Genomic DNA, 18,464 nt, shown 5'->3' on the forward strand with positions numbered 1-18,464 from the left:
TTGTTTGCAATGTCTATGGCTGCATCCACGCTACAATGGCAGACCTGCCCCCTGAACTCCCTTCAGGTCACACCACTTACTCTGCGAAGCTTTTCTTGAGACCACTTCCTCCCTCAATTCCTGTCACGTTTCTTGTAACGTGCAGTCCTTTACATCTTCTCACAGAAAACTTCTCATTCTAATTTACTTTTTACGTCCGGTGCTACCCTCCCAACCAATGGACAAAGTCACTTAAGATTTGAGACCATGTTTCATGATGTAAATGTAAAGCTGCTCTACAAAGGCGTCTTTTTTGTTGTTGATAATCATGACAGTAGGGCCAGGTGCTTCCCTAGGGATGGAAAGCATTTGTGCAGCTTCTCAAAGCGCTACATTTACGTTTTTTTTTTTTTTACATTTTATTTATTTTTGAGAGACAGAGAGAGACAGAGCACAAGTGGGGGAGGAGCAGAGAGAGACGGAGACACAGAACCCGAAGCAGGCTCCAGGCTCCGAGCTGTCAGCACAGAGCCCGACATGGGACTCGAACTCTCAAACCGTGAGATCATGACCTGAGCCGAAGTCGGACGCCTAACCGACTGCGCCACCCAGGCACCCCTCAAAGTGCTAGATTTAAATTCGGGAAATAATTTGGGTGAGAAATTTGACTAAAGCTGTTTATTTGTTCAACGAGATTTCTTAAAAAGTATTTTCTTCTGGACTTCCATAGAATTTTATTAACTTTTCCCTGTAATAATTTATCGGGAGATGTCATATCTTCACTACACTGTGAGCCCTTCGAAGACATTAACCATTTTATCCACCTCAGTATTCTTTCACATATATGACATGGTCAGCTTCCCATACAGGATAAGCAACATATTTTGACCAAATTGATGAGCTGGTGCACATAACTATACTAGCCTCTACTAGAAGATGTAAAAGCAGGACATAGGTTTGTCTGCCACCAACACGCTTCAATCCTATGTGTTTTGTTGAAGAAACAAAGCAAATAATAGAAGCAATAGTAACTTAGCAAACTTTGAATGAATAACTGTAAAATATTGACCATGTATGTAAGTATAAAAGAATGTTGTTAAATAGATGTCAAGTTCTCATATCAGCCCAATTGATTAACTTAAAAATGTTATATTTTTTCTTCCAATATTTTAAAGTTCAAGTTACTTAACATATAGTGTAGTATTGGTTTCAGGAGTAGAATTCAGTGGTTTATTATATACAACACCCAGTGCTTATCACAAGTGTCCTCCTTTTTACCCATCACCCATCTAGCCCATCCCCCACCCATCAACCCTCCCTCCCTCCCTCCATCAACCCTCAGTTTGTTCTCTATGGTTTGCTTCCCTCTTTCTTTTTTTCCCCTTCCCCTGTGTTCATCTGTTTTGTTTCTTGAATTCTACAAATGAGTGAAATCATATGGTATTTGTCTTTCTCTGACTGACTTATTTCATTTCGCACAATACACTCTAGTTCCATCCACATCGTTGCAAGTGGCAAGATTTCATTCTTTTTGATGGTTGGGTAATATTCCATTATATATATGTGTATATGTGTGTATATATATATATATATATATATATATATATATGGATGTAGAGTGTATCCATATATATATATGGATGGATAATGATGAATGGATAAAGAAGCTTTTATATATATATATATATATATATATATACCAATGAAATATATATATATATATACCAATGAAATATATATATATATATATCAATGAAATATATATATATAAAAGCTTATATATATATAAAAGCTTCTTTATATATAACATATATATGTTATATACATATAATATATATATATTATATATATATGTGTAACAGCTTCTTTATCCATTCATCAGTCAATGGACTCTCCATCAGTTTGGGCTCTTTCCATTATTTGCTGATTCAAAGGGGCACGCACACCCTGATGTTTATAGCAGCATTATCAACAATAGCCAAGCTATGGAGAGAACCCAAATGTTCCATCTGAGTAATATTCCATTATATATATGTGTATGTGTGTGTGTGTGTGTGTGTGTATTTATATCAATGAAATATTTGGAATATTACCTAACCATCAAAAATAATGAAATCTTGCCATTTGCAATGATGTGGGTGGAACTAGAGTGTATTATGCTAAGTGAAATAAGTCAGAGAAAGACAAATACCATACAATTTCACTCATTTGTAGAATTTAAGAAACAAAACAGATGGACACGAGGGAAGGAATAAAAGGGGGAGGGAAACAAATCTAAAAGACTCATAACCATAGAGAACAAACTGAGGGTTGATAGATGGGCTAGATGGGTGATGGGTACAAAGGAGGGTACTTGTTGTGATGAGCACTGAGTGTTACACGTAAGTGATGAGTCACTAAATTCTACACCTGAAACCAATTTTACCATATGTGTTAACTAACTAGAATTTAAACAAAAACTTGAAAAAATTATGTATTTTCCATACTTAATTTGCTATTTGAAAGTCACTGTAGTTAATAAACCACAGTAAAAAATTTCATCAAACATACCTGGAGTTAGACATTTGTGAGGCATTTGTAATGTATGTTAGGTAAAATGTGCAAACTTATAAAAATCAAATTTACTAACACTTAAAGGAAACTAAACAATAACTCATTTGATTACAGTTTTAGTATAATCCTGCCTAGGGAGTAGGAATATAACAAATTAAATAAGTCTATAAATTCTTCCCAACTGGAATGAAGAGTTAGACATTTTCTTGTACTTAAGATATTCAAATAAAAAATGAGAAAAGGGTCTTTGTTATAGTAAGGGAAATCTGGAAGACCTACAGGGTAATATTTTTAAAAAGCCATTTCAGCTATGAGACTATAGGTAGAGAAAATTAAAGTTTTATTATATTACATGATAATTTGGTAGTAACTTTATCATCACATAGCACTACTATTTTCATTAAATAAATATAGTCCATGCAGTACTTACTTCAAGATGATTTATTTTATTAAACACAATATTCTTATTATGAAGGACTCATTAATCACTTCTTCCACATACAATGAAAACTGCTATCATCATCAATTTTCATTCATATTACCCTGATGTGAATAACTTTGAATAACATTTTGCTAAAAAATATTCAAGTACAACTGTGTTCCTGATCTATATTCACTTCATAGCCAATCTGTGCCAAAGGGTTATTGATAATGAAGGTTAGAATGCTTTGCTGCTCCACTAACTTGAGTGACCTTCACTGAGTTACTCAGTTTTTGCACTTTAATACAGGAAAACCTTTGATTGCAAGTAACTTGTTCGGCGAGTGTTCTGCAAGATGAGCAAACATTTCTAATAAATTTTAACTTGATAAATGAGCGATGTCTTGCAATACAAGTAGTACGTGATGCCGAATATCACATGATCACGACTGAGCCAATGGTTCTTGAAATTCGCTTTGATATATAAGTGCTTTGGATTACAAGCACGTTTCCAGAATGAATTATGCTCGCAATCCAAGGTTTTACTGTATTTCTATCTGTACATAGAAATGACATACAGAAGAAACTTCAATGTTGGCTCACAACCTTGAGAGTTCCTTGGGTGAAATTTGAAACTGGCAGTCCTACACAGAGGGCAAGGAGAAACTGAAGAGAGAAGCAGAGGACTCCAGATTGGTAGGTGGCAGTTTTAATAAGCAAGGGGACTTACTTACAAGGCTTATCTTGGGCAACTGCAAGACAAGTAGATTTGAGCACCCACCTGTCAGAATCTTAAGAGTTTATACTGAGGCTTTAACAGGGTTCAATCACATATACAGAGCAGAGGTCTCTATAACATTACTCCCTGAAGGCTGCTTCCTTGAAGTGGCTCCTGATTTGGGAACAGTGGGAAGAGGGAATAAAGTGTCTCTCATTGCCCACGTCCAGCTCTGAGGTCAACCAGCAGTTCTCCTAATGATTTCCTCCAACACTTACATATCACCTAGTCCTAGTCTTTCATTGTGCATGTGAGGAAACAAGGATAGTCAGTCTAAGGAATATTTCAAACCCACTGAAGTTTCTGGGAAAATACTATGTAGGCTAAAATTTATAATAATTATGTAAATAAATGACCCTGGATTAGATTAATTTCATTCTTTAAAAGAGAAATGTAGCATTCCTCTTGTGAATTCAAATATACTGGAATGTATATAAATATGTGTTTTATTAGTGTCTTTTAATAGTGTATTTGATGTGACTCTTCATACACAAGTCAGTTCTCAAAGATTTGCAACCATCAGACATGCTGACATTTAAGACATTCACCGTCAATATCTTATTTCCTTTATCCTACAATTTCAGTCAAAATTTCAGTCCAAAAATAAATGGACATGAGGAGTTAATTAAAGCAAATAGTTGTGGAAGATTCTTAATATATTTTCCCATTATGTTCTACGGATAGAAAGGAAGCTCCATACTCATCTGCCTTAGTGTTCTACTTATCCAAAAAACAAGGACTGTTCAATATTTATTGAGCCCCAATAACATGTACTGTGCTAGGTATTGCAACGGATGCTAAAATTAAGTCACAAGCCCTGGGGAAACACCATCTCTAACAGGAGAAATATATAAGTACTGTATTCAAATTCTAAAGTGAAAATTACAAGTGGTTTATGACAGTTACGATAAAGAGCTTACGAGAATTTAAAGGAAGGATAGGTCATACCAAATAGAAAAAATCAGGAAATGAAGGCTAAACATAGAAGATGAGAACTAAGTAGAATTTCCAGAGCAAGTTCTTCTGAGGAAAGGTATATACTAAACAAATGAAAGGAAATGAAAAAATTATCACGTTTCAGCAGCTTCAGGAGATCCAGATTCCCTAAAAGGCAGAGGAGTAACTGGAAAAAAGGAACGGCTCGGTACATCCTCCGAAACTATTTTTCCCAGCTGCTGCTTCTCTTTACCATATATTTTAATATTTATAATAAATTTAACAGCTTTCTGGATAGAAAAAGCATGCCTGACGAGGAGTCAGAATCTCGACGCTCCACCTCCGCCCAGTTGAATAAAACGGAATATTTTGATTTGATGAATCATCTGTACTGGAAAAACACTTAACTCTGTTGCAAGCTTTTGTCTTTGAGCCTGATGCAGTAAATGCATGTTAACCTGGGGATTCAGATTCAGTACGTCTGGGGTAGGGCCTGAGATTCTGCATTTCTAAGGAGCTCATAGGTGATGCTGCAGCCGTCCTGTGGGCCACTTTTGAGTACAAAGGCTAAAAGCGAGGTTTCCCAGCCAGCAGTATCAGTATCACCTGGGGCCTTGATGGACGTGAAATGTGAATTCTTGCATCCCTGCCCCCCACACCAGATCTATTGAATTAGAAACACTAGGATGAGGCCCAACACCCTATGTTTTAACAAGCGCTCCAGGTGATGTCACTGGTTTCCGAACAAGATTGCACATTCAGTCACCTGGGGGCTGGGGAGAGTTAAATACGATTGGGCATCGGGCTTTTGAAAAGCTCTACCAGGTGGCTTTAATATGCTATAAAATTTAGAAGCCCGTAGACAACTGAACTTGGATGGGCCTTATTTTCCGCCTGCGAAAACATGGGTAAAAGCCACGCCGGTTTCTGCCTTTGCTTCCAGTTTTTGGTATCTCCACCCAGCCTCAGTCGGCCGCAATCCCAGTTTGGCCTCCGGGAGCTAGCTTCCCCTCCCGGTGTCCCACAGCCCCTGCGCGATAACAGGGGGTCGGATCGCCGGAGCATCAGCCACGCCGCCGCAGGTTCCGGCACCGCCCGCACCTACGTGGCTCCAGGATCCAGCCCCGGGGGGCTCCCGGGACAGCCCCAGAGCGGGACGCGCATGCGCTCCGTGCCCGCCAGGCCCCGGCTCCGAGTAACGGACTGGAGCTCCCCCCACCGGAAGTGGGCGGCCGCGCGGCCAGAGGAGCCGGCTGTGCCGTGGCGGCTGCGGGCTGTGGGCTCCGGGTACGAGGGGCTAGCGCTTCTCTCTCCGCGCCATGGCAAAGGCCACGGACGTGGTGCGGCTGCTCCTGGGCTCCACGGCGCTGTGCTTCTCCCTGCTCGACGCCCGGACGGCCTCGGCGTCCAAGTCGGTGACGGCCCGCTTGGCCGCGAAGTGGCCCGAGACCCCGCTGCTGCTGGAGGCCAGGTGGGTGCGGGCCGGCCCCTCTGCCGAGCCTAGCGCGGAGGGAGGATCGGCGGGGTCTCTCGGGCCCGATCTCGCCGTCTGCCGGCCCTCTAGCTCCCTCTCTGCTGCTGGGGCGCCCTCGTGCTGGGCGCTGGAGCATCCCCTCCACTCCGGCTACCCCGTGCGCGGCACTCACTTGCAATTCCTTTTCCTCGCAGTTCATAGTTTGCCTCACCTACGGTTTCTCAGACTTCAGGGCCTCTGTTTAATTCGTCTGGATCTCATTCACATTTAAGAAAAAGAGGAATAGGAGCTAGAGTGTGGGGTTTAATGCAGGCAATTCCATTGATGTGGGACAGTTCTTTTTAGGAAACGTATTGGAAGCACCTAGTGTCGTAATAACACCAGTGATGAGCTTCCTGTGGAGAAGGTAGCTTCCCCCAAGTTGTTTCTTCCCGAATCTCCTCCACTGAAATTAGTTCATGTCACTTTGTTGTAGCTATTGAATTTTGCTCTTAGTATTTTAGAAGTTAAACAGAATTTGGAAGTTCCTTTCATTGGTTAGGATGAACTTTTAACTCTCGTTGCTTTTGTCCGTTCAAAGAAACAGCTTATGGAACTAAAAAGAGACTCCCCATCACCTGGTACCACGTTGCATATAAAAGATAGAAAAAGTTTTTTTGAGATGTAATTAACAACATATTAATTTCAGGTGTACAACATAACATTCAGTGTTTGAATCGCGAAATGATCACAGCAATAAGTCTAGTTAACATCCATCACCTGACATGTATCCAAAAGGTTTTTTTTCTTGTGTTGAACTTTTAACATTTCTTAGCAACTTTCAAATAGGCAATACAGCACTCTTCACTGTAGCCACCATGCTATACATTACATTCCCATGACTTATTTTATAACTGAAAGTTTGTACCTGTTAACCTTAAAACTAAAAGTTATTTTACCAGCAGAAAATGGATTTATTCAGGAATAATAGAGAATTGCAAATAGGGACAAGCAAAATATGGCATAGGGAAGTCTAACAAAGGAGAGGAACATTATTTTATGCAGAAGGAAAAAGCATGGAGGGGTGGTTTGGAACAAAAGTCCTTTGGAGAAAAGCCGGAACCCAGTGTGATGACAGTTTCTCTTTGGCTGAGTTGCAGGACTAGTCAATTTCTTGTAGGAGATGCAATGTACCTTCTTTCTCTGTTGGGGCCTGTAATTGATGATTCCTGTGGAAAACGTTCTGATAGAAGTCTGTAATTGACGTTGAGTGGTGCAGCTTCCCACACCCCCAGTCCACTTTAGTGAGGTTTCTCTCTAATACTCCCATTTCATCATTTTGATCACAATCTTTCCTTGAAAGCATTGCTGACCAAAAGTCAGGTTTTTCATATTTAGTGGTTTTGTCCCTCAGTGCCAGAAAGGATCTTTCCTGATTGTCTTGTCCCTACATAGGAGGGAAAGTATATAACGGTTGGAAACCACGTAAGGCCACATTTGACTAACAGGCAAGGTTAGGAGGTGGAACTCTGAGGCACTTTCCATCTAAAGTCTGTATCATTTCAAGACCTTAAGTATTGGAGATCCTCTCCTAATTGGGTACGTCATTTTTGTAAAAGTTTGACAGGCAACTAAATACAAAAAAACAATTAGGGAAAAACAGAAGAAGGAACATAACTTTGAAATTGTATGATGCTTCTGATCCGGGACCCTAGGTCAGAAAGTATCCAGCTGAAAGTGTTTATTGGCACTTAATTCCAATTTAGGGGAAAAAAGTTCTCCCTATGGGGTCCATTGGAGTCATGTATGCCTCCTGGAAGTCCTTACCTATAGTAGCCAAGAAAGCAAAATAGTGAATACTGTAAGAATTAACCAAGTGCATTTGAGAAGATTCCGTGCAGGTAAAAACATGAGGCAATAACTAATGAACTTTTTGCAAGACTAGTGAAACTTCAAAGATGTATTAAAACAGTGTTATGTCAAAGAAACCATTTGAAAATAAATCTTATCTAGTGATAAAGCCTGTAAGGTTGCAAATTCAGAAACCATGAATTTGGATAAGAATTCAGAATCAGATGAAAGATGAATTCTGAACCTTCAACCCAGCCCTTCAGAAAAAGCAAGTGAAAATTTAATTTGTCCTGGGATCATGATGAGGCTGTTGCTCAAAGGCCTAATCAAGAGAAGAGGTTTTCTCCCTTTCACAAAGGTTTGGGAAATGTGCACAAGAGCATTTCCTTTCTTTAATTTTTATTTTTTTAGTGTTTATTTTTGAGACAGAGACAGAGCATGAGTTGGGGAGAGACCAGAGAGAGAGGGAGACACAGAATCTGAAGCAGGATCCAGGCTCTGAACTGTCAGCACAGAGCCCAATGCAGGGCTCGAACTCATGAAGGTGAGATCATAACCTGAGTGAAGTTGGATGCTTAACCCACTGAGCTACCCAGGTGCCCCTAGAGCATTTCCTTTCTACGAAAGAGCTGGTAGAAGCAATCAGTGAGGAAAAGGTATATAGGCCTGGTCCCTGTATGTTGAAAAAGCTGTATTGTCAATTGTCCTCTACTTTCGTTGCAGGTTACCAGATGGTGTGCAGGTCTGGTAGGGTTTGGTGATTTCTCCTTGGATTCATGTGAATCCAAGAGCCTATTCCTTGGAGTTTGGTGCCATCGGGATTAGCAGTTCTTGATAAGAGCCTTTTCAGCAAGACCGAATAGTCTTTGTGGAGGTGCCGTTTCCAGTTTCCAGCTTCCAAGATACGATGCTTAAGGTTGTTGTCTTCCAGGAATGCACTTTGAAAAAGATCACTCTACTAAAGCATGATTATTTTTCATGGAAGTAGTTAGACCCTTGCAGTCTTGAAGTATATCTCCTCTTTTATCTACTGTAGGTCAAAGGAGGTACAGGGGCCAAGTGGATTGGGCATCTGTGACGATCTCAAACGGTGACAGTCTAGGAGTTTCAAAGGGGTGGAGCCAAGATTTAGAGGAACCAATGGCAGTGCTTTGGGCCAAGGTATTTTAGGATCTGTACAAATTTTTACAAGTTGAGTGTTAACAGTATTGTTAATATGTTCAAGTAACCCTGAGGATTGAGGACAATTTGCACCATGCCGGTGTTGTAAAACTGGCCAAACAGCACACACTTGTCAAAGCACCTGACCAGTAAAATAGGTTCCCAATCACTATGAAGTTTGAGAGGGTTCCCCAGTTAGGGATAATTTTTTCTAACAGAGAAGCAGCAGCAGCCTGTCTAGAAGGGAAAGCTTCAGTCCTGTGAGAACACATATAGACCATTACTAAAACATGTTTCTATTCATGTAGTGGGAAAGCTATATGAAATCCATTTGTGCAGACAGGTTTCTCTGGGTTCTGTTTTAGACAGGTGGGGCAAGTGACGTAGGCACTTGTTGCAACCTCATTAACACTTCCCCACCAGTATTGGTTCATGAATGCCATTATTGTCAGTAGACCACGATGGTTTAATGCATGTATAGTGGTAAGTATAAGAACTTTAGAATTTCTAGTAGGGCCAGATATTTATTTGGTCCAAACCAGGGCTCTCCTTATTGAACCAACAATGACTAGGTTTCCAATATTTTTCCCTTTCTGAGGCAATTGTTGGGTGTCGTCTTTCTGAATTATCATTTGGCAGAACATCTCTTTGGACCATAACAGGGGTCTGGTTATTAGTTTCTTTGAGAGTGGTGTTTTGGGCAGAAATATCAATGAGAAGGTTTTCTTTGGCCCCCAGAGAGTTGACTCTGGAATGGCCAGGAACCTTAATAATAAAGTAGCCAGCAAAAGTGTGGTATATAACAAATTTTGGAAATAAGAGCCATTTTAAATTTTATCCCTCTTGGAGGTAAGGAAACCTTGTTTCCATAATCCAAAGTCATGAGCTATCCGAAGGGCATACCAGCTCTCAGTATAAATGTTTGAAGTTTTGCCCCCAGCCAAAATACAAGGATGCTTGAAAGGGATTCCATGATTATTTTGTCAGTGGCAGGAATGTCTCTGAAGCGAGGTGATATCCCTGTGCCACAGTGTCAAATTGTTGGTTGTAATACCCTGTGTTTTTGGGTGAGTAATCCCAAGGGTATTCTCTCCCATCTCCCATACAAAGAGGAAAAAGGAAAGTTGATAATTAGGATGTCTGAGGGCAGGTGGGTTTAATAGGCTTTTCTTTAAAGTCCCCAAAGCAAGTCTTTCTGATTTTTCCAAATAATAGGGTGAGGTTTTATATTTTTTAGTAAAACATATAGAGATTGAGCCAGAAGAGAGAAGTTTGGAATCCAGTTTTGACAGTAGCCAACCAGTTCAAGAAAAACTCATTTTTGGCACTTAGTTTTAGGTTTTGGAAAGTTTGGAAAGCCATGAAGTCTCTCTGGATCCAAATGTTCTGAGGTCAGATGCCCTAAGTATCAAACCTGAGTTTGAGCAAATAGCAATTTTTCTTTAGAGTCTTTATTTCCCTTTAAGGGCAAAAGTTTTTAACAGGTGGATACTGTCTTCCTGTAAAATGGTTTAAGAAGAGGAGCAGAGAGGGACGCCTGGGTAGCTCAGTCAGTTAAGCATCCAACTTCAGCTCAGGTCATAATCTCATGGTTAATGGGTTCGAACCCCACATAGGGCTCCGTGCTGATAGCTCAGAGCCTGAAGCCTGCTTCGGATTCTGTCTCCCTCTCTCTCCCCCCCCCCCCCTCTCTCTCTCTCTCTCTCTCCCTCCCTCTCTCCCCCCCCTCTCTCTCTCTCTCCCCCCTCTCTCTCTCTCTCCCCCCTCTCTCTCTCTCCCCCCTCTCTCTCTGTCCCCCTCTCTCTCTCTCTGTCCCCCTCTCTCTCTCTCTGTCCCCCTCTCTCTCTCTCTGTCCCCCTCTCTCTCCCCCCCTCTCTCCCTCCCCCCCCTCTCTCCCTCTCTCTCCCCCTCTCTCCCTCTCTCTCCCTCCCCCGCCTCTCTCTCCCTCCCCCGCCTCTCTCTCCCTCCCCCGCCTCTCTCTCCCTCCCCCGCCTCTCTCTCCCTCCCCCGCCTCTCTCTCCCTCCCCCGCCTCTCTCTCCCTCCCCCGCCTCTCTCTCCCTCCCCCGCCTCTCTCTCCCTCCCCCGCCTCTCCCTCCCTCCCCCGCCTCTCCCTCCCTCCCCCGCCTCTCCCTCCCTCCCCCGCCTCTCCCTCCCTCCCCCGCCTCTCCCTCCCTCCCCCGCCTCTCCCTCCCTCCCCCGCCTCTCCCTCCCTCCCCCGCCTCTCCCTCCCTCCCCCGCCTCTCCCTCCCTCCCCCGCCTCTCCCTCCCTCCCCCGCCTCTCCCTCCCTCCCCCGCCTCTCCCTCCCTCCCCCGCCTCTCCCTCCCTCCCCCGCCTCTCCCTCCCTCCCCCGCCTCTCCCTCCCTCCCCCGCCTCTCCCTCCCTCCCCCGCCTCTCCCTCCCTCCCCCGCCTCTCCCTCCCTCCCCCGCCTCTCCCTCCCTCCCCCGCCTCTCCCTCCCTCCCCCGCCTCTCCCTCCCTCCCCCGCCTCTCCCTCCCTCCCCCGCCTCTCCCTCCCTCCCCCGCCTCTCCCTCCCTCCCCCGCCTCTCCCTCCCTCCCCCGCCTCTCCCTCCCTCCCCCGCCTCTCCCTCCCTCCCCCGCCTCTCCCTCCCTCCCCCGCCTCTCCCTCCCTCCCCCGCCTCTCCCTCCCTCCCCCGCCTCTCCCTCCCTCCCCCGCCTCTCCCTCCCTCCCCCGCCTCTCCCTCCCTCCCCCGCCTCTCCCTCCCTCCCCCGCCTCTCCCTCCCTCCCCCGCCTCTCCCTCCCTCCCCCGCCTCTCCCTCCCTCCCCCGCCTCTCCCTCCCTCCCCCGCCTCTCCCTCCCTCCCCCGCCTCTCCCTCCCTCCCCCGCCTCTCCCTCCCTCCCCCGCCTCTCCCTCCCTCCCCCGCCTCTCCCTCCCTCCCCCGCCTCTCCCTCCCTCCCCCGCCTCTCCCTCCCTCCCCCGCCTCTCCCTCCCTCCCCCGCCTCTCCCTCCCTCCCCCGCCTCTCCCTCCCTCCCCCGCCTCTCCCTCCCTCCCCCGCCTCTCCCTCCCTCCCCCGCCTCTCCCTCCCTCCCCCGCCTCTCCCTCCCTCCCCCGCCTCTCCCTCCCTCCCCCGCCTCTCCCTCCCTCCCCCGCCTCTCCCTCCCTCCCCCGCCTCTCCCTCCCTCCCCCGCCTCTCCCTCCCTCCCCCGCCTCTCCCTCCCTCCCCCGCCTCTCCCTCCCTCCCCCGCCTCTCCCTCCCTCCCCCGCCTCTCCCTCCCTCCCCCGCCTCTCCCTCCCTCCCCCGCCTCTCCCTCCCTCCCTCCCCCGCCTCTCCCTCCCTCCCTCCCCCGCCTCTCCCTCCCTCCCTCCCCCGCCTCTCCCTCCCTCCCTCCCCCGCCTCTCCCTCCCTCCCTCCCCCGCCTCTCTCTCTCTCCCTCCCCCGCCTCTCTCTCTCTCCCTCCCCCGCCTCTCTCTCTCTCCCTCCCCCGCCTCTCTCTCTCTCCCTCCCCCGCCTCTCTCTCCCTCCCTCCCCCGCCTCTCTCTCCCTCCCTCCCCCGCCTCTCTCTCCCTCCCTCTCCCCCCCCTCTCTCTCCCTCTCCCCCCCCTCTCTCTCTCCCTCTCCCCCCCCTCTCTCTCTCCCTCTCCCCCCTCTCTCTCCCCCCCCTTCTCCTGGTCGTGTTCTGTGTCTCGAAAATAAACATTAAAAAAGGAGCAGAGGAGCAAATCCTCTAGGTATTGTAACAAAGTAGATAGAGACTGCAGAAAACCTACCATTCAAATCCGCTTCTAAGGTTTGTGAAAAGTAAGAAGGACCCTTTGAAACTCTGGGTGGGGCATTACTGTCCTGGTGTATTTCCATTCTTCCCAAGTGAAAGCAACTGGAATACTAAAGAATGCATTCCATAGATCAACTACAGTGAAAAATTTGCATCCGGTGGGAATGGTTGTCAGGATATGGGTTAAGAACAACAGGGTGCCAAGGGATAACTGTCATTTATTGCCCAGAGGTCCTAGACAAACCATCCTTGGCTACTGGGTTTTCTCATAGGTAAAATAGGTGTATTAAAGAGACTGGTACAGGGGATAATGGGGCCTTGAGCTTTGTAATCTATGAGCTTGATGCCTTGAAAGGGTTCTTTATTTATAGGACATATATTAAATTTAGGGGGATGTTTTGAGGAATCTATTTGAATCTTGATGGGAGGTATACTGTGGATGCTGCCAGTATCTGTTGAAGATGTCGCCCACAGAGGATGGATCCGACAGGGATAAATGATCAGTGTCCTCAGACTCGGCTATAGTGCTATCAGACTCAGAGCAAATTGAGGGTGTCAAAGGGTCATTTAATTTACCTGGCTGCCTATTTTTATTACTATGGTCAAATTCTAGTATTATTTCTCCTTTTGGGAGAAAGGAACTCTGGTATATTTTTCTGAGAAATCTCAGCCCAATAAATGAAGAGCAGCACAGCAACTAAGGAGAAAGGTATGTGTATCAGAGCCCTTAGACTAATGGAAGTAGGTTCAGCGACTGTGTTATAAACCTGTTGAGGCTTATTAGAGACTCCCCACCCCCCATTAGAACCATTTTAGTACTCCAGGGCAGGGGCTGTTTTTAGCAGTGGGATTGAGCACTAAGAGTGTATGTCTGGTGTCAATAAAGACAGCTGCATTCTCAATCTTTATTTTGTAAGAGAAAGAGCATGAGCAGGTGAGTGGTTTCTCTGAGTTGATTAAGAGGGGAGACTGGGAAGAGCCTCAAACTCATCGGAATCCTGTTGTTGGGAATTAGGAGGACACTGGGAATATTGGCTACCCGGCTGAAGGTGCCTGGAGCACTTAAGCTGGTAACAGATTTTTCCCCCCAATGCCCTAGCTCTTTGCAAATAGTAAAAACTAGGTTTTTGGTTTTGTTTAGGGTCCTTCATTTGTTGGAGATGAAAATCAAGAATTTTAAGAATTTTGGGGGCACCTAGGTGGCTGAGTCAGTTACCTTCCGACTTCAGGTCATGATCTCGTGGTTCACAAGTTCAAGCCCCGCATTGGGCTCTGTGCTGACAGCTCAGAGTCTGGATCCTGCTTTGGATTCTGTGTCTCCTTCTCTCTCTGCTCATTCTCACTCGTACTCTGTCTCTCTGAAAAATAATGAAAACATTTAAAAAATTTAAAAAATAAGAATTTTAAGAATTTTATCAGTCTTTTTTGGGTGATGCATGTAGGATGTATGCAAGCTAGTTTGCCAAATTGACTGAATCTGGAGTGAACAGAGTTTCCCATTCACCTCTGGTCCTTTTCCTAAAGGAGAAGGATCAAGTTCAACCCATTAATGAATATAGAGTTAAATGCTACCTAGGTGGATTCAGCATCTAAGGGAAGACCAGAATTTAAAGACAATTTGTGGAGTCAATTATAATAGTCATGAATGGGTTCACTAGGCTTTTGTGTGCCAGCCTAAAATTTGTTCAATCAACAGGCTTAGGAAAAGCTACTGCAGTTGCTCAGTGGAGATTTCCAGCAAGTGTTTAGCATTTTGCCAGAAGTTAGGTGTCAATTTCTGTAAATCCTTTTCAGGATATTCTCATTGGACTAGTTTTATCCGGTGTGGATAACACTGTGGGTTGTTCTATTTCTGTGGAAAATGGCATTGGAATTTTGATGGGGATTGCACTGAATCTACAGATTGTTTGGGTAGTATGAATACTTTATTCTTTTCATCTGTGAGCATGGAATGTCTTTCCATTTATTTATGTCTTTAATTTCTTTTATCAGTGACTTCTAGTGTTCAGATTTTTACCTCCTTGGTTAAATTTATTCCTAGGTATTTTATTCATTCCTAGGTATTTTATTCCTTTCGATGTACTTGTAAATGGGATTGTTTTTAATTTTCTCTGAGAGTTTGGTATCAGAAATGCAATAGATTTTTGTATACTGATTTTGTATCCTATCATTTAATTTGTCCTAATAGTTTTTTTGGTGAAGTTTTAGGGTTTTTTATATATAATATGATGCCTGTCTTCTTCAAACAGTGACAGTTTTACTCCTTCCTTTCTGATTTGGATATCTTTTATTTATTTTTCTCTTCTAATTGCTCTGGCTAGAATTTCAAATATTGTATTGAATAAAAGGGATGAGCATGAGCATCCTTGTTCCTGATTGTAGAGGAAAATTCTCAGCTTTTCACTGCTGAGTATGATGTTAACTGTGGGCTTGTCATATGTGGCCCTTCTTATGTTAAGGTTTATTCCGTCTGTACCCTGTCTGTGGAGAGTTTTTATTATAAATGGACGTTGACTTTTGTCTAATGATTTTTCTGTGTCGAAGTGATCATATGATTTTTATTTTTCACTTTGTTGATATAGTATACCATGTTGACTAATTTGTAGATGTCGAACCATCCTTGCATCTCCGGAGTAAATCCCATTTGTTCATGGTGTGTGATTCTTTTAATGTATTGTTTGCTAATAGTTTGTTGATTTTTGCATCTGTGGTCATCAGGGACATTGGCCTGTAATTTCTGTGTGTGTGTGTGTGTGTGTGTGTGTGTGTGTGTGTGTTCGTGTTCCTTGGTATCAAGGCAATGCTGGCTTTGTGAAAGGATTTTGGAAGCATTTCCTCCTCTTCAAGATTTTAAAAGAGTTTCAGAAAAATAGGTATTAAATCTGTGAATGTTTGGCAGAATTCACCAGTGAATCCATCCGGTCCTAGACTTTTGTTTTTGGGGAAGTTTTTTGTTTTGTTTTTTTGTTTGTTTATTTTGTAAGAGAAAGAGCATGAACAGGTGAGGGTCAGAGAGAGGGAGAATCCCAAGCAAGCTCCGAACTATGAGTGCAGAGCCTGAGATGGGGCTTAAACTCCTGAGGCATTGGAATGCTTAACCTACTGAGCCATCTAGGTGCTCCTTTTTGGGGAGTTGGTTTGTTTTGTTTTTTATTACTCAATCTCTGTGGTAGTAATTGGTTCAGATTTTCTATTTGTGAGTCAGTCTTGATAGCTTATTGTTTCCAGGAGTTTATTTCTTTTAGGTGGTCTGATTTGTTGGTACATAATTGTTCATATTATCTTGTAATCCATTGTATTTTATGATATCAGATGTAATAAAATAGTTGTATTGAATAAAATATTCGAGCCTAATGTGTGTCCTCTTCCTCTGTTTCTTCCCCTGTTTCTCCCAGTTTGCATCCATCTGATCCCATTCTCTGTTCCAGATCTGCAGTCTAACTTCTTCCAATCTTGGATTTGTAGTTACATTGTCCTCATTTGTATTTGCCTTGAGTCTCTTAGAGCTGGAACTTTTGTAGGATGCTACTTCAGGTTCTTCATAATCTGACCTCCATCTATGTATCAACTGCATCACTTGTAGTGGGAGAATTGCAGTTCCTAAAAAGTTTACATCCTAACTCCTGGAACCTGTGAATGTTACCTTACTTGGATAAAGGATCTTCGCAGATGTAATTAGTAAGGGTCTTGAGACCAGATCATTGTGGACTATCTGGATGGCTGCTACATCCAATGTCCTTATAAGAGACAGAAGAGGAGAAGGCTATGTGAACAGAGGCAGAGATTGGATTGATGTAACCACAAGCCAAGGAACACTTGCAGCCCCCAGAAGCTTGAAGAGGCCACACCAGTACCTTGATTTTGGACTTCTGGCTTCCAGAACTGTGAGACCATAAGTTTCTGTTCCTTTAGGTTGCCAGGTTTTTGGTAATTTGTTACAGCTGCCCTAGGAAACCAATACAGACTTGATAAAGTGGAGTGCTGCTGTAAGAAATAGCTAAAAATGTAGAAGTAGCTGGTAAGTCCAGCAAAAGCTAGAAGGGTTTTGAGAAATGTGGTTAAAAAACAAAAGCCTAGGGGCGCCTGGGTGGCGCAGTCGGTTAAGCGTCCGACTTCAGCCAGGTCACGATCTCGCGGTCCGTGAGTTCGAGCCCCGCGTCAGGCTCTGGGCTGATGGCTCGGAGCCTGGAGCCTGTTTCCGATTCTGTGTCTTCCTCTCTCTCTGCCCCTCCCCCGTTCATGCTCTGTCTCTCTCTGTCCCAAAAATAAATAAAAAATGTTGAAAAAAAAAATTTAAAAAAAACAAAAAAAAAAAAAACAAAAGCCTACATGCCTTGAGGAGACTGTTGGCAGAAATAGGGACATTAAAGGTGATTCTGCTAAGGACTTAGAGGAAAGCAGGGAGCATGGTCATTAATAAAGCTTCTGTCATAGAGAATACTTATGTCTTCGTGAGTAGAATGTTGGTAGAAATAAGAACATTAAAGGCTCTTTTGGTAAGAGTACAGAAGGAAATGAGTGACCTGTTATTGGAAACAAAGAAAGATGATCCTTGTTTTATAGGGGCAGAAATGGGGCTGAATTGGATTCTACAGTTGTGTGGAAAACAGAACTTGCAGTCAGTGAACTTGAATAGCTAACTAAGGAGATTGCCAAGCAAAGCATTAAAGGTATCCCCTGGTTTTGCCTTGTTTATAGTAAAATGCAAGAGGACGGAGAGAAACTGAAGAAGGAGCTGTTCAGAAAAAAGGAAGCCACACTTGATAATTTGGGAGTTTCTCCTGCTACCCAGATGGCAAAGACTGTTAAAATGAGGAAACCCAGTGTTGGGGATGCATGCTTCAGAAAGAAGACCAACTTTGTGGCTGGTCAGTCTTTTTCTGTATAGGTTAGGCTTGTGACTCATGGGTCTATTCCACCGTCTCAGTAGAAGCCAGGAATGGAGGGGTAGATTTGTCCAGGATGGATCTGAGGAAGGTTTTTCTGGCATGATGCTGGTGAGATCTACAAAAGACCCAAAGGATTTTGATTATGTCGTATCAGCAAAAATGTTGCCAAAAGAGACAGAGACGGGATGAAATGAGAGAAGGCTGTCAGACTTTCAAAATTCCATAGGCAGGAAATTGGCTGATAAACTGCTTGACTGCAAACACGCATTTTTCCTTCAAGAGAAGGGAGTAATGACCCTGAGGGCAGAGCCGTGGCATGCAGCAGAGAGTGGAGCAGCACGCCGCTGAGGGTTCTGCTCACCACTTGAAACCTAACACAATTTGTCCTGCTGTATTTTGAACTTGTTTGGGACTGGTAACTCCTTCATTCTTTGTAATTTCTACCTTTTGGAATTGGAATATCTGTCTTTGGAATTTGGAATGCGTATCGATACTGCATTTTGGAAGCAGACAGCTTGTTTTCTAGTTCACAGGTCCACATACGGAGGAGAATTTTGCCTCAGGATGGAGCATACCCAGTGTCTCATTCCTACCTCCTCTAAATGATTTACATGATGAGATTTGAGACTTCTGGTGGTATTTACATGGGCTTTTGGTTTAGAGATGATGCCCTAATGGGTTGAGATTACAGTGGGGGATGTTGGGATA

General features: G+C 44.1%; 1 protein-coding gene across 1 annotated transcript in view; it reads left to right on the forward strand.

The window, feature by feature from the left end:
• The first annotated feature begins 5,887 nt into the window (after positions 1-5,887).
• The window catches only part of UGGT2 (UDP-glucose glycoprotein glucosyltransferase 2), a 192,092-nt gene continuing 179,515 nt past the window's right edge, over positions 5,888-18,464 (forward strand). Inside the window, exon 1 of the mRNA XM_058681695.1 lies at positions 5,888-6,137. Within this exon, the coding sequence (XP_058537678.1) occupies positions 5,986-6,137 (152 nt within the window). The 5' untranslated portion in view covers positions 5,888-5,985. The remainder of the gene's footprint in view (positions 6,138-18,464) is intronic.

Source organism: Neofelis nebulosa, chromosome 1 (assembly GCF_028018385.1).
Source record: "Neofelis nebulosa isolate mNeoNeb1 chromosome 1, mNeoNeb1.pri, whole genome shotgun sequence".
In the NCBI taxonomy this organism is placed as follows: Eukaryota; Metazoa; Chordata; class Mammalia; order Carnivora; family Felidae; genus Neofelis; species Neofelis nebulosa.